The 14953-nt window shown below is 40.5% G+C and overlaps 1 protein-coding gene across 4 annotated transcripts in view; it reads left to right on the top strand.

Moving 5' to 3' along the window:
• Positions 1-14953, top strand: part of EDC3 (enhancer of mRNA decapping 3) — a 52561-nt gene that overhangs the window by 13052 nt on the left and 24556 nt on the right. For all 4 annotated transcript variants that reach the window (XM_082387319.1, XM_082387320.1, XM_082387318.1 and 1 more), the window contains 2 exons: positions 3420-3630; positions 7172-7488. In XM_082387319.1, coding sequence (XP_082243445.1) covers positions 3467-3630; positions 7172-7488 — 481 coding nt within the window. In that variant the 5' untranslated portion in view covers positions 3420-3466. The remainder of the gene's footprint in view (positions 1-3419; positions 3631-7171; positions 7489-14953) is intronic.

Genomic DNA, 14953 nt, shown 5'->3' with positions numbered 1-14953 from the left:
TTCCATTTCTATAGTTTGTCCTTTCAAGAATATTACACAAATGGAATCATACAGAATGTAATCTTTTGGGGTTGGCTTTTTTCACTTTTTCTCCCTGGCATGAATATACCACAGTTTGTTTCACCATTCACACATGGAAGGTCATCTAGGCTGTTCCAGTTTGAGGCTATTAGGAGTAAACCTGATATGAACATTCGTGTACAGGTTTTCATGTGCACTTATGTCTTCCTTTCTCTGAGATAAATGACCAGTCGTGCAGTTGCTAGGTCATTGAGTTACATGTTTAGATTTTTTATAAATTGCCATATTGTTTTCCAGAATGGCTGCACCATTTAGTAGTCCTGTCAGCAATGTATGAGTGTATGAGTAAAGCAGTTTTTCCACATCCTTGCTCGCACTTGGTGTTACTGTTTTTCATTTTAGCCATTCTGGTGGATATGTAGTGATATCTCATTGTGGTTTTAGTTTGCATTTCCCTAATGGTTAATGATGTTGAATATCTTTTCGTGTACTTATTTGCCATCCGTATATCTTCTTTGTTGAAATGTCTTTTTGTGTCTTTTGCCCATTATGGATTGGATTGTTTGTTTTTTTTTTTACCATTGAGTTTTGAGAGTCCTTTTTAAAAAATTTTTTTAAAAATATTTATTTATTTATTTATTTGGCTGTGCCAGGTCTTAGTTGTGGCACACGGGATCTTCGTTGCAGCATGTGGAATCTTTAGTTGCAGCATGCAGGATTTTTAGTTGTGGCATGTGGGATCTTTAGTTGCGGCATGCGGGATCTTTAGTTGCGGCATGCGAACTCTTAGTTGTGGCATGCAGGATCTAGTTCCCTGAGTAGGGATCGAACCTGGGCCCCCTGCATTGGAAACACGGAGTCTTAGCTACTCCAGGACCACCAGGGAAGTCCCGAGAGTTCTTTATATATTCTAGATACTAGTCATTTGTCCTTGTCAGATAATGCAGTTTGCAAATATTTTCTGCCAGTCTGTAACTTGTCTTTTTTATCCTCCTAACAAGGATCCACTTGCAGAGCAAAAGTTTTTAATTTTCAAGAAGTCCATCTGATCAGTTCCTCTTTTAATGGATCAAGTCTAAGAACTTTTTGCCTCACCCTAGATCCTGAAGGCTCCTCTTATGCTTTTCCTAAAAGTTTTATAGTTTGACATTTTACATTTAAGTCCATGACCCATTTTGAGTAAATGTATATATAAATTACGAGATTTAGGTCAGTGTTCATTTTCTACTGATGGATATCCATTTATTCCATCACTGTTTGTTTTAACAACAAAAGCAAGGTATAATTGTATTCTTTCACTGGAGGATACGAAGCCTGATATAGTTATTAAACTAGGTATCTATGTTATTTTATTTTAAAAAATATTGATGTTCTGCTGCTTGAGTCATCAAAGAAGATTGTCTTAATTCTCTTCTGTTGACTTAAAAAATTATTCTTGAATTTTTTTTTTTTTTTTTTACATTTTTTGGCTGCATCAGGTTTTTGTCGTGCGTGGGCTTTCTCTAGTTGTGGTGAGTGGGGGCTACTCTTCGTTGCAGTCTGTGAGCTTCTCGTTGTGGTGGCTTCTTGTTGCGGAGCATGGGCTCTAGGTGCGTGGGCTCAGTAGTTGTAGCATGCGGGCTCAGTAGTTGTGGCACGTGGGCCCTAGAGTGCGTGGGCTTCAGTAGTTGTGGCACGTGGGCTCAGTAGTTGCAGCGTCTGGGCTCTAGGGCTCACAGCCTTCAGTAGTTGTGGCGCATGGGCTCAGTAGTTGTGGCTCACGGGCTCTAGAGCTCAGGCTCAGTAGTTGTGGTGCATGGGCTTAGTTGCTCCGCCAGCTGTGGGATCTTCCCCCGCATCATGTGGGATCTTCCAGGCCCAGGGATTGAACCCGTGTCCCCTGCATTGGCAGGTGGATTCTTAACCACTGCACCACCAGGGAAGTCCCTATTCTTGAATATTTTATATACTTGTTTTATAGTCTATATTATATTTTGATATAATAAAATTACCTATGTGGAGAATTATAGTAATATATATTATAAGTGAGTTGTACCCTGTATGGACATGAATTAAATCTCTTTCTGTGTTTTTGCCTTAATTTTTTATCTGACATCTCTGTTGCAACCCTTTTGTTTCTTTTCTTTTTTTTTGGCCGTGTTGGGTCTTCGTTGCTGCACGCGGGCTTTCTCAGTTGCAGCGAGCGGGGTCTACTCTTCATTGTGGTGCACAGGCTTCTCGCTGCAGTGGCTTCTCTTGTTGCAGAGTATGGGCTCTAGGCGTGTGGGCTTCAGTAATTGTGGCTAATGGGCTCTAGAGCACAGGCTCAGTAGTTGTGGCGCATGGGCTCAGTTGCTCTGCGGCATGTGGGATCTTCCCAGACCAGGGCTCAAACCCGTGTCCCCTTCATTGGCAGGCGGATTCTTAACCACTTTGCCACCAGGGAAGCCCAATCATTGGTTTTAAACCTTTCTTCTTTTCTAATATAAGCATTTATATTAGAAATAGATAAATATATAAATTTCCTTGAAACACTATTTTAAGTGCATCCCATAAATGTTGATATGTTCTATTTTCATTTTCATTGAGTTTGAACTGTTTTCTGTTTTTTGGCCACGTGGCATGGCGTACAGGATCTTAGTTCCCCGACCAGGGATCGAACCCGCGCCCCCTGCAGTGGAAGCGCGGAGTCTTAACCACTGGACTGCCAGGGAAGTCCCGAATTTGAACTATTTTCTAACTGCCCTTTTGATTTCTTCTTTGACCCATAGGTTATTTAGAAATGTCTTGCTTAATTTCCAGATATTTTGGGATATTTGAAATATCTTATTATCAACTTCAAATTTAATTCTGTTATGGACAAAGAGCATACTCTGTCTGATTTCAGTCCTTTGAAATGAAGTGATACTAGTTTAAGGCCCAGCATGTGTTGGTGAACTTGAAAAGAATGTTATTCTGTAGTTTGGTGTAGTGTTCTCTAATGCCTTCAGTCAGCTTTTTTAAAAAAAATTTTGTCCACAATTTTTCATTATCATCAGCAAGAGGGTTAGTCTGATATGAGCTACTGTGACTACCAACATTATTATTTAATATATTGTTTCTTATTTATTCTCTTTGAAAGCATTCTGGTGGCAGATATATTAAAATATAATGTTATAAACAGGTGATAGTTCTTGTGATTTGATGTCCAGGTAAATATTTATCCAGTACATGTGGTTTAAAGCAGTTATAAGATCTATATATATAATGGTATTGCTTATTCATTAGTATGCTTACTCCTACTAAAAAAAAAAGCTTTATTTTTTATGCTTTATTACCTCAATTAAGAATGTGATAGAATATATATTATTGAGCAACACCTGGTACAGACCTGATATAATGTTTGGTGAATTTTATTAAAGATTTATATGTTTCTCAAGGTACACTGCATTGTTCCTTCTCTCCGCGGTGGTCTCACATCTGAAACATGGCTACGGATTGGCTGGGCAGTATTGTGTCCATCAACTGTGGAGATAGCTTGGGTGTCTATCAGGGAAGAGTATCAGCAGTGGATCAGGTCAGCCAGACCATTTCTCTCACCCGGCCTTTCCACAATGGAGTGAAGTGCCTTGTGCCAGAAGTCACTTTCAGGTGAGTATCCTGATTCTTCCAAATCCAGTCTGGTGATCTGTGGAGCTTGACCTAGGTCTCATTGCCAATATTCTCTTGCATAGGGCTACTTTTGAGTAGAGTCTTATCAGGGGTGAGATTTTGCAATCTTAGATGTTATAGTTCTACTCTTTCAGCAGAGACTTTGTGTCGTAATTAGCTTTCAGCTAATGATTCAGGGTTTGTGAAACATTTTTCTTATCTCTGTCAAACATGCAATATTAAATGCGTCAAATTCAGAATAATATTTCTGTTTTCTTTTATGGTTTCAGATTTCCTTTCTCAGTTTTGTATTATTTGTGCTTTCTTACGTCTAAGGTCTTTATTGATCCCCCCCGCCCCACCATGTAACTATCTCTCTTTGTAGATTTATATTATGATTTATCTCCAGAGGCACACTGTAGCCAGTAGCTGAAGTTCTTAGCTACAGGAATGTATTTTTCTTAGTGTTTGCTAACAGATCTCAACCTTAGATGTCTCCACATCCGTCTTTTCACAAGTTTGACAGAAACCTCCCTTTCTTATGTTTTGTTTTGTTTTGTTTTTTTTAAAAAAGAGACTGGGGCTTCCCTGGTGGCGCAGTGGTTGGGAACTCACCTGCCAATGCAGGGGACACGGGTTCGAGCCCTGGTCTGGGAGGATCCCACATGCCGTGGAGCGGCTAGGCCTGCAAGCCACAACTACTGAAGCCTGCGTGCCTGGAGCCCGTGCTCCACGGCGGGAGAGGCCACCGCGATGAGAAGCCCGTGCACCGCAACAAAGACCCAGTGCAGCCAAAAATAAATAATAAATTAATTAATTTAAAAAAAAAAAAAGAAGAGGGGCTTCCCTGGTGACGCAGTGGTTGAGAATCTGCCTGCCAATGCAGGGGACACGGGCTCGAGCCCTGATCTGGGAAGATCCCACATGCCACGGAGCAACTGGGCCCGTGAGCCACAATTACTGAGCCTGCGCGTCTGGAGCCTGTGCTCCGCAACAGGAGAGGCCGCGATGGTGAGAGGCCCGCGCACCGCGATGAAGAGTGGCCCCCGCTTGCTGCAACTGGAGAAAGCCCTCTCACAGAGACGATGACCCAACACAGCCATAAATAAATAAATAAATAAATTAAAAAATAAAAAAATAAAAGAAGAACATTTAAATAACCAAAAAATCTTTAAAAAAAAAAAAGAGACTGTCTGGCAAGAGCTTCCTTGACTTCCTAAACAACATCCACATGTAACCTTTTCTGTAGGTGTATCCATTCTTATTGCTTATCTCCTCTGAAGTCTTCATGGAAAAAATATCCTTTGTGTTCAGGGCTAACGTTATCGTGCGTATGCTTTACGTGCTATCCTTTTCTATCTCCTTTTCTTTTGTGTCCTCACTTGCAACCTTTATACTGTCTCTTCTCTTCGCTTTCTAACATTCCCAGGCTTCCCCCATAGTAAAAACACTCCCCCCTGCCCCCCCCCCAACACACACCTTGCATTTGCCACTAGGTATTGCCCTGTCATTTCCCTTCTCTTTGTTCTCACAATTATTTTCAGAGCAAAATACAGTTGACCCTTGAACAATGAGGAGGTTAGGGCGCCAACTGCCTGCACCATCGACAGTCTGTGTATAACTTTACATTTGACCCTCAGTATCCATGGTTCTGTCTCTGCAGATTCAACCAACCATGGATCATGTGGTACTATAGAATGTGTTTAGTCGGAAAAAAAAAATCCATGTATAAGTGGACCTGCACAGTTCAAACTGTGTTGTTCAAGGGTCAACTGTAGTCTGCTTTCATTCCCTTTGTGGCCTGGTCCCTCTAGGCCCTCCCTACTCCACCATTGTCTTTTTTCCAACTTTACCATCTTGCTGAAGTAGCTTTTGCCAAGTGCCAAATGCAGTAGAGTGTCTCAATTCTAATCTTATTCAAATGTGCCCTAACTGTTGGAATGGCCTCTTCTTTTTGTTTCTTTGTCACCCCTTGGGTTTTCTTGCCATATATTCCTCCATTCCTTTATACACCTTTCCCCCCCCCACCCCCAGATTCCTTTTCTTCTCACTTTTTAAGATGGGGTTAGTCAAAGTTCTATCTTCGGCTCTTTTCTGAGTCTGTATTCTCTCTAGACAGTCTCATGTGTACCTTCTTACACATTAGTGAGATCCCAAATCTTTAATTTAGACCCATTATCTGAGTTCCATACACTTTAATTGTCTACTGGTCATTTCCAGGTGGATATCCCACAGAATATCCTAAATTTAAGATTTTCAAAGCTGAGCTCATTATGTTATCTGCAGATTTCTTCCTCCCAAGGTGTACCCTTAATTAGTGACTAACGACACCTTTCACCCAAGTTAGAAGCTTAGGAGTCATAATAAATTCTTTCTCTTGATCTTCATGTTCAGTTAGTTACCAAATTCTGTGGATTCCAAGTGTTATTTGGTTCTGTCCTCCCCTCTCTCTTTGCATTGTCACTTCCCCTCTTATTTCTTGCCTCATCTCCTAACTGGTGACCCTGTGTCTAGTTTCTCCACCTTCCTTACAGCCACCAGGAAAATCCAGTGTGATTATGATCTGATCCCTAATTTCCTCCACAGCCTTAGCTCCTAATGGCCCTCCATAAGCATTTTGCTCTTCAGTAACACTGTGACATTTGCAGGTCCTCAAATGGCCCACATTTTCTCAATCTCTGAGCCTTGGCCTAAGATGCCCCTTTCCCTACCATACTCTGCTTGGCCAACTCTTATTTTCCTTCCCCGACCAGACTTAGCTTAAGCGCTTCATCTATCTCTGCCAGACTCACATGTATTTTGCTTTGGGGAGCTCTAGTCCCCTGTACACACTTCTGTCATAGTATTTAACACTTTTGATTACCTACTTGAATTTTCTGCCGACCAGACTGCGAGTTCCTTGTGGGCATGTAATGCTTTTCATATCTATATACCCCACTCCTAGTACAGGGCTTACCATATGGTAAGTACTCTGTGTATACCTATCGAATGAGCAGGTGAGTGAATGAATGAAAAAAAACTATTAAGCAGTCTAGAAATCTAAGATGTTAATGATAGTTTTGTGATTAACAATAGGTCTCTTTATTTTTTACTGAAGTATAGTTGATTTACAATGTTGTGCTAATTTCTGCTGAACAGCAGAGTGACTTAGTTATACATATGTATACATTCTTTTCTATACTCTTTTCCATTATGGTCTATCCCAGGACACTGAATATAGTTCCCTGTGCTTTACAGTAGGACCTTGTCCATCCATTCTATATGTAATAGTTTGTATCTCCTAACCCCAAACTCCCAGTCCATCCCTCCCCCTCCCCAACTCCCCCTTAACAATAGGTCTCTTTAAAGGCCAGTGCTGTGTCAGTTGAATGTCAGTGGCTGAGCCTTGTCTTTAAGTGCTCTACTACCTTTTCTAGGTTTTGCCTCTGATGACTCATTGAAATGCAGCCCTGCAAAGGTGTAGCTGGTTGCTATTGATCCCAGTTTCATCTCTGTTATCACTATTATAATTTTGAGACTTGGACTCTTTTGTATATTTCAGGGCAGGTGACATAACGGAATTAAAAATTCTGGAGATACCAGGTCCTGGAGAAAACCAACATTTTGGAGACCTTCATCAGACAGAATTAGGCCCCTCTGGTGTTGGGTGCCAAGTAGGTGTCAATCAGAATGGCACGGGCAAGTTGGTCAAGAAGCCAGCCTCTTCCAGCAGTGCCCCTCAGAACATCCCTAAGAGGACAGATGTGAAGAGCCAAGATGTTGCCGTCTCTCCCCAGCAGCAGTGCTCAAAGAGCTATGTGGACAGGCACATGGAATCCTTGAGTCAGTCCAAAAGTTTCCGTCGTCGGCACAACTCTTGTAAGTTGGATCAAATTAATATGTCTTCTTAATCTGATGTTTCCTGTCCACTTATCCACTTCTGTTCTTTAAATAAGTCATCTATTACCCTAATAAAAAAAGGATGCTGGCAGAGCTTCACAAAAATATAGCATGTTTCTTTTCTTCCAGAGCTAGTTCGTCAAGATATTAAAGGGAAAGGAAATGAGCTGTTAGAGACTCACACCAGCTCCCTGCCCTCTCCCACCACTTCCCTTCCTTCAAAAAAAGTCAGTGATCTGCCTAGAGTTCACATAGACAAAAGTGATGTTGTTTTTAATCTGGTAACTGGTGGTAGTAGTGATGTCTGGGTTGAACCTGCACTAAAGCTGTTCTGGGGATTCTTGAATAACTTCTCTTTTTGTGATTTGACTCCCATCCTCAGTTAGAGGAGAGGAAGGGATGGGCCTAGACATCTCTGTGATCTTACAGTTTCTGACAGACACAGTTTTAAATTTGCTGTGTTCACTGTCCCTGCCGGCACACCAAGGAGGGCATACACTGGTGTGTGTTAATGCCCAGTTTTATTTGGTAACTGACAAATTGTTGAATGTCATTTGCTCATTATAGAACCATAGTTAATTCACTAGAATCAGGTATGCTCTTTAACATATTGAATATTTACTAGAATAATGTTATAATAATGAATTATAGCAGATTCACTAGAATCTGTGTGGCCCTTCAGAAGCCAGCATTTTTAAGTTTTGAAAGTGCCTGATTCCGTGAATAAACTATTGAAATTTTGAGGAAAAAAAAAAAGGTATTTCAAGGCACTTTTCCTTCATTGCTTCTTAAATAACTCTCTGAATTGACAATGATTGAAGATCTGAGACTGAAATTGAGTTGTTAGTTCTTCTGTATCCTTTGAAAAACTGTAGAATTATTGGATACAAAATGACTTTTTCTATTTAGACTTCAACCTTCTGTACTTTGCTTCATTCTCTCTTTAAGAAAAAAACAAAACAAAACTTTTTTCTAAATAAATAAAAAGGTAGAACCAATGTACTGAGCTTCGAAGTTGATGTACCTGCCCTTTAAAAAAAAAAACAAAAACACCTTTTTTCTTTACCAAAAAATTAACTCTTTGTTAAGTTCGAATGTTCAAGCAGTTTATAATCTCTCATGTACTTGTAGATAATCTTCATTAGCAATTTGTAAATTACTTTTTTCACACATATTTTCCCCGTTATTAACATCTTAACATTAGTATGATACATTTGTTACATTTAATGAACCAGTGTTGATACATTAACCAAAGTCTATATTTTATTCAGATTGCCATAGTTTTTACCTCATGTCCTTGTTACAGACTCTCATCCAGCATACCACGTTACATTTAGTAGTCATGTCTTCTCTTAGCTCTGACAGTTTCTCAGACTTTCATTGTTTTTGATGACCTAGACAGTTTTGATGAGCACTGGTCAGCTATTTTGTAGAATATTCCTCAATTGGTATTTGATGTTTTTCTCATGATTAGACTGGGGTTATATGCTTTTGGGAGGAAGACCACAGAGAGAAAGTGTCATTTTCATCACATCATATCAAGAATATGTACTGTCACCATGGTTTATGACTTTTGATGTTGACCTTGATTGCCTGGCTGAGGTAGTGTGTGTCAGAGTTCTCCTCTGAAGTCACTATGTACAGCCCACACCTAAGGCGTGGAGACTTATGCAGAATATCTACATAAGTTACTTGGAATTCTTCTGCATCAGAGGTTTGTCTCTTCTCTCTCATTTGTTTTTATCATTTATTTTTATCAGTATGGACTTATAAGTATTTATTTTATACTTTGGCTTATAATTCAATACCACTTTATTTTGGTACTCAGATTGTTTCAGCTTTGGATGCTGAGAGCTCTTCCAGTTGGCTACTGTGTACCTTTGACATGCTCCCATCATTGTGGGTGGGTTTTTTTTTCCCCCCCAGTACTTCCTTACTTTCTGGCACTACAAGGTGCTCCAGGTTTATCTTTTAAATTTCCTGCCCCAACCCTAGAATCAGCCATGTCTCCAAGGAGCCTTGTTTCCTTTTACTGGAGAATGGTATTACAAACCACAGTCTAGCCACTAGATGTGCTCATTGCTACTGGGTGTCGCCCTTCAGCTGACAGAGCAGGAAAATATATATGTGTATACTCAACCAGTGTATGTACACATATCTGTAAATACTTCTATATGTAACCTTCACTACTATAATATTAAGCTAAATATGAGTTCATAGTGATGTGTCCAAGTCTAATCCATTACCACGTGGATCATTCTAGCCTCCTCCTTATCTGTAACCTCTCCCTCCAACTGTGAGAAACCCATACTATCTGCCATCCATTGACTTAAATTATTCAATTCCAATATACAGTATCAGAATTACTAACCCTAATCCATACTCCCACCCCCTTCATTGACTTGTTTCATGTATTCGTAACAGATTGTTTCCTTACATTCAGCATTTCATCCTTGGACCCTCCAACCTCCTCAGTGATTTTTTAAAAAATTTGCATGCATTAATAAGGCTCACTCTTTGTGCTCTAAAGTTCTGTGGGTTTTAACAAGTACATAGTGTCTTGTATCTCTCATTACAGTACTCTGCAGAATCGCCTGTGTTTCACCTATTCCGTCCTTCCCCTTTTCCCTCAGGGACCGCCCGCCGCCCCCCCCTCCCCCAGCAACTACTGATCTTTTTACCCTCCACCTCTGTAGTTTTGCCTTTTCCAGAATATCACATAATTAAAATCACATAGTATGTAGCCTTTTCAGACTAGCTTCTTTCACTTGATATGTATTTAAGATTCATCCATGTCTTTTTGTGGCTTGATAGCTCATTTCCTTTTATTGCTGAATAATATTCCATTGTATGGATATATCAGGATATCTTGGTGGCTTCCAGCTTTTGGTGATTATGAATAAAGCCGCTGTAAATATTTGTGTGCAGGTTTTATGTGGACACAGGTTTTTAGGTGAGTTGGGTAAATACCTAGGGGTGTGATTGCTGGGTGTTATGGTGAGACTGTCAAGTTTGTTTCTTTTTCTTTTCTTCCCCCGTTACTAACGATTATAGCAACTCTCTTGAAAGAGTACAGTTAACTTCAAAACAAGTAATTTATTTGATCTTTAACAAGTCACTCTGATATAGTAAAAAGTGGGGTCACTCTCAAAAGTATACTCTGGTTGGGCTTCCCTGGTGGTGCAGTGGTTAAGAATCAGCCTGCCAATACGGAGGACACGGGTTTGAGCCCTGGTCCAGGAAGATCCCACATGCTGCGGAGCAACTAAGCCCACGCGCCACAGCTACTGAAGCCCACGCCGCGCCTAGAGTCCACGCTCCACAACAAGAGAAGCCACTGCAATGAGAAGCCCGTGCACCGTAACAAAGAGTAGCCCCCGCTCGCCGCAACTAGAGGAAGCCCACGCGCAGCAACGAAGACCCAACGCAGCCAAAAAAATAAAACTAAAAAATTTTTTTAAAAAATTTAAAAAAAAAGTGTACTCTGGTTGACACTTATTCTGCTTTCGCTGTTTGATCCATTCCCCTTTCCTAGATTATTAAGTGCATGTAAATAAGGTAAAGAGATCATGGGCAGTAAACTGTTAGACTCTCTTTTCGAGAATTTCTTTTGAATCCAGATTTGTGTGGAAGATGTCTGTGGCCTGGGAATTTGATGATGTGATGTGGCTCAGAATTGGTTTGTGATAGAAAACAGAGTTACATTTATTTATCTGATCAGTGAACCCTGTAAGGTAAGTAGGAAGGTCTGCCGGAGATTGACTGACTTAGCATTTATGTAGCATTTTAAGGATTCCAAGGAAGTAGATTGGTTTCTTCCCACCACAGTTGTAATGTAGATTATTAATGTTTTTTTCATGGATGAGTGAGAAATGGAGATTAAGTATTTTTCTCATTAGAGATCTGTAAATCAAATTTTCTCTGGTATATGTACATTGATGTTGAGACTAATAGATTGATAAAGCTATAAGAATATAATCTCTCGTTGATTCTGGCTTTTAATTGTTCTTTCAAAGTTAGTAATAAGTTGTTGACGGGTTTGTTGGTTCTAGTTACCTAATCCAAAACTGATGAGAGATTTAGCACAAGCAGATTTTAATCTCTTCTTTTAGGTTGTAAAAGAAGGGGGGGTGGGAGGGTGGTTATAAAGAGTAGTTCCTGTGACCTTGGTCGTTGAACTGACCACTTAGAATATTTGTCAAGTGGATGAATGGAGCATCAGTCCCAGGGAGCAGAGGGAAACCTCCTGAGGCCTGTTATATGGTCTGTTTAGTGTAACAGTGATCCCACCATCTGAGGCCCTAAAGTTATTTTTTGCTAAGTTTTCATGGTCCTTCTGAGGTTCTAATGTGACTTCTTAACCTCCTTGGATGTGCTTCATATATCCACCAGACTTGAAAACCCTGGTGCTGCTGCTGGAGCCCAAGAAGTTGACTGATTACCAGGGCCTGGAATTTGGGAGTTGAAAACAAGGTACCAGATACTCTCAGGAACCTGCTCACAAAGCCCATTGAGTCTGGCACTAAAACATTTGTAATTTGACCTTCAGGTGCCCTTTAGCGTGCTGTAAGTGCAGGACAAAGTTCCCCTTTACAATATGTGTGTGACAAAAACCAATAAATAAGTGGCACTGAGTGTTACACAACAATGGGTTTGTTATAAGTTGTCCTGGCCAAAGGGCCTCTGTGCCAAAGGCTGGCAGCAAAATGGCACGGGAAGGCGGCCAGCCTCTAGTCTTAACACACACTTGGCCCTTGTAATTGAAAGGTAAAGAAATCTGGGAAGCATTGTTTATCTTTTCCAGAGGAAGTGCTTTTCTCTCCTAGTGGCCAAAGGCCAGTTTAATACAGAGCCAGGCCCTTTGGGCTGAATAAGCCAAGTATTGAGACAGCTTATTGACCTAGGACTTCCCAATATTTGTTTTAAGGTATGAGGGAAGGGAAGAATAAGAGACAACTGAGAATTTTAGCCTGCCTTTCATTTACTTTATATTCTCTTTTTCTTGCTGACCTATGGTGTCAGTATTTCCTCTTGGAAATTTTTTTCACTGTCTGCTTTCCTGACAGTATTTGGAACATAGCTGATCCTTAGTGTATCTTTGTCAAATGAATGAATGGAAGATCTTTAGTCAGAGGGAGCATGAGAAAATACTTGACACTTTCTAAAGTCAGAGCTGTGGGTTTGTAAGTTACGTTTGTAGAGTCTGTGGCCAAGCCAAAAATGATTTCCCGTTTTGCTTCTTTTACTCTGTCTTCTCTACCATTGATTAACTGCTTGTCTTCATCTGTCATTTTGATAGGTCCAGGATAGTTCATTGTCAGTTCATAATGGACATGACTGAACTGCTTTCCTGTGAAGCCCTTGCCTCATACTCCCTCTTGAATCATTGTTGACTTCATCTTCCTGTCCTTTTCAGTCACGCAACACACTTGGCATAGTTTTTGCTGGTTCCCTTTCTTTCTCATAGTCTCAAGTTGTCTTTTTTTTATAACCTCTTTAGAGACTTTTGTTGTTTGGGGTTTTTTTGTTTTGTTTTGTTTTTTGATGTGGCTGTTTTGATTTCATAATTCACCAGAGATTCTTGTTTACTTATGGTGGACCAGGCATAGTATTGGCTGACAGGTCTGAATGACAAGTGACACACTTAACACCTTGAATAGAACAGAGATTCAAAGAATTCTGGTTACATTCAGTTAATTAAAAAAAAATATTTTTTATTTTAATGGCAGTCACAGTTGGAGAGAATACCTGTGAGAGGCATGATGTAGAGCAGACTGAGCAAACTTTTTCTGTAAAGGATCAGATATTAAATAGTTTAGGCCTTGCAGGCCATAAGGTCTCTGTTTCAAACATTTAACTTTGTCTTTGTAGTACATAAGCAGCCTTAGACAATATGTAAACAAATGAATGTAACTGTGTTCCAGTAAAACTTTATTTACAGAAACAGGCAGTGTTTGGGCTGGATTTGGCCCCAGGGCTGTGATGTAGAGTATACACTTAGGGTGAAGTTAATCAGTGGTAGTCCATATGGATTCATATTTGGAATAACCTTGATTACTTTTTAATTTGGGAGGCTGTCTTCTTAGATCTGATTAGATTAAATTTTTAAAACAGTCTGGTTAAAGAAGCCTATAAGAGAAATAGAGGGGGCTTCCCTGGTGACGCAGTGGTTGAGAATCTGCCTGCTAATGCAGGGGACACGGGTTCGAGCCCTGGTCTGGGAAGATCCCACATGCCGCGGAGCAATTAGGCCCGTGAGCCACAATTACTGAGCCTGCGTGTCTGGAGCCTGTGCGCCGCAACAAGAGAGGCCACGATAGTGAGGGGCCCGCGCACCGCGATGAAGAGTGGCCCCCGCTTGCCACAGCTAGAGGAAGCCCTCGCATAGAAACGAAGACCCAACACAGCCCAAACAATAAATAAATAAATAATAATTTAAAAAAAAAGAGAAATAGAGGAAGTGTTATCTCTGCCATTCTCTTGTTCACTTATAATTGCATTATTAGTATTATCTTTAATGCATAGCTGCTTTTTTTTTGTTTGTTTGCACTGCACGGCATGTGGGATCTTAGTTCTCCAACCAGGGATTGAACCCGCACCCCCTACATTAGAAGCATGGAGTCTTAACCACTGGACCGCCAGGGAAGTCCCAATACATAGCTTTTTTATAGGAATCTTTTAAAGCGACTTACTCATTTTTGTATGCTTTAGTAGTTAAAAATGTATATAGCTGCTCAGTGTGAATGTACTTAATGTTATCGAACTGTACACTTAAAAATGGTTTAAATGGTAAATTGTATGTTATGTATATTTTACCACAATTTAAAAATTTTGATGTAAATCCACTTGGATGGACACACTTCTTATTATGGAACATCATTCATTCCTCAGATAGTTCAAATACTGGCAGTGATTGGGTGGCATGAAACCTCATAAGGGTGCCAATTTCCATCTGTACATTAAGTTCATAAGGCTTAATTTTTTCCTGTTTTTAGTTAAAAGAAAGAATAAATAAAATATTCAATATCTTCTCCCTGCATCCCAGTGGATCATCCTTTGCACTCCTGGGTATGCACACAACCACTGGAGAGAGACCACTGGGCCAGAGACCTATTTCCTAATAATCTTGATTTAATATTTTTTATTTTTTCAAATAAATTTACTTATTTGGCTGCGTTGGGTCTTCATCGCCGCGCGTGGGCTTTCTCTAGTTTTGGCGAGCGGGGGCTACTCTTCGTTGCGATGCACAGGCTTCTCATTGCGGTGGCTTGTTGTGGAGCATGGGCTCTAGGTGCATGGGCTCAGTAGTTGTGGAACGTGGGCTCTAGAGCGCAGGCTCAGTAGTTGTGGTGTACGGGCTTAGTTGCTTCACGGTATGTGGGCTCTTCCCAGACCAGGGCTCGAACCCGTGTCCCCTGCTTTGGCAGGAGGATTCTTAAGCACT

This window comes from Balaenoptera borealis (genome assembly GCF_965194805.1).
Source record: "Balaenoptera borealis genome assembly, chromosome: 3".
Lineage (NCBI taxonomy): Eukaryota > Metazoa > Chordata > Mammalia > Artiodactyla > Balaenopteridae > Balaenoptera > Balaenoptera borealis.
The sequence above is the reverse complement of the archived record's forward strand: the minus strand, read 5'-3'. Positions and strand labels throughout refer to the sequence as shown.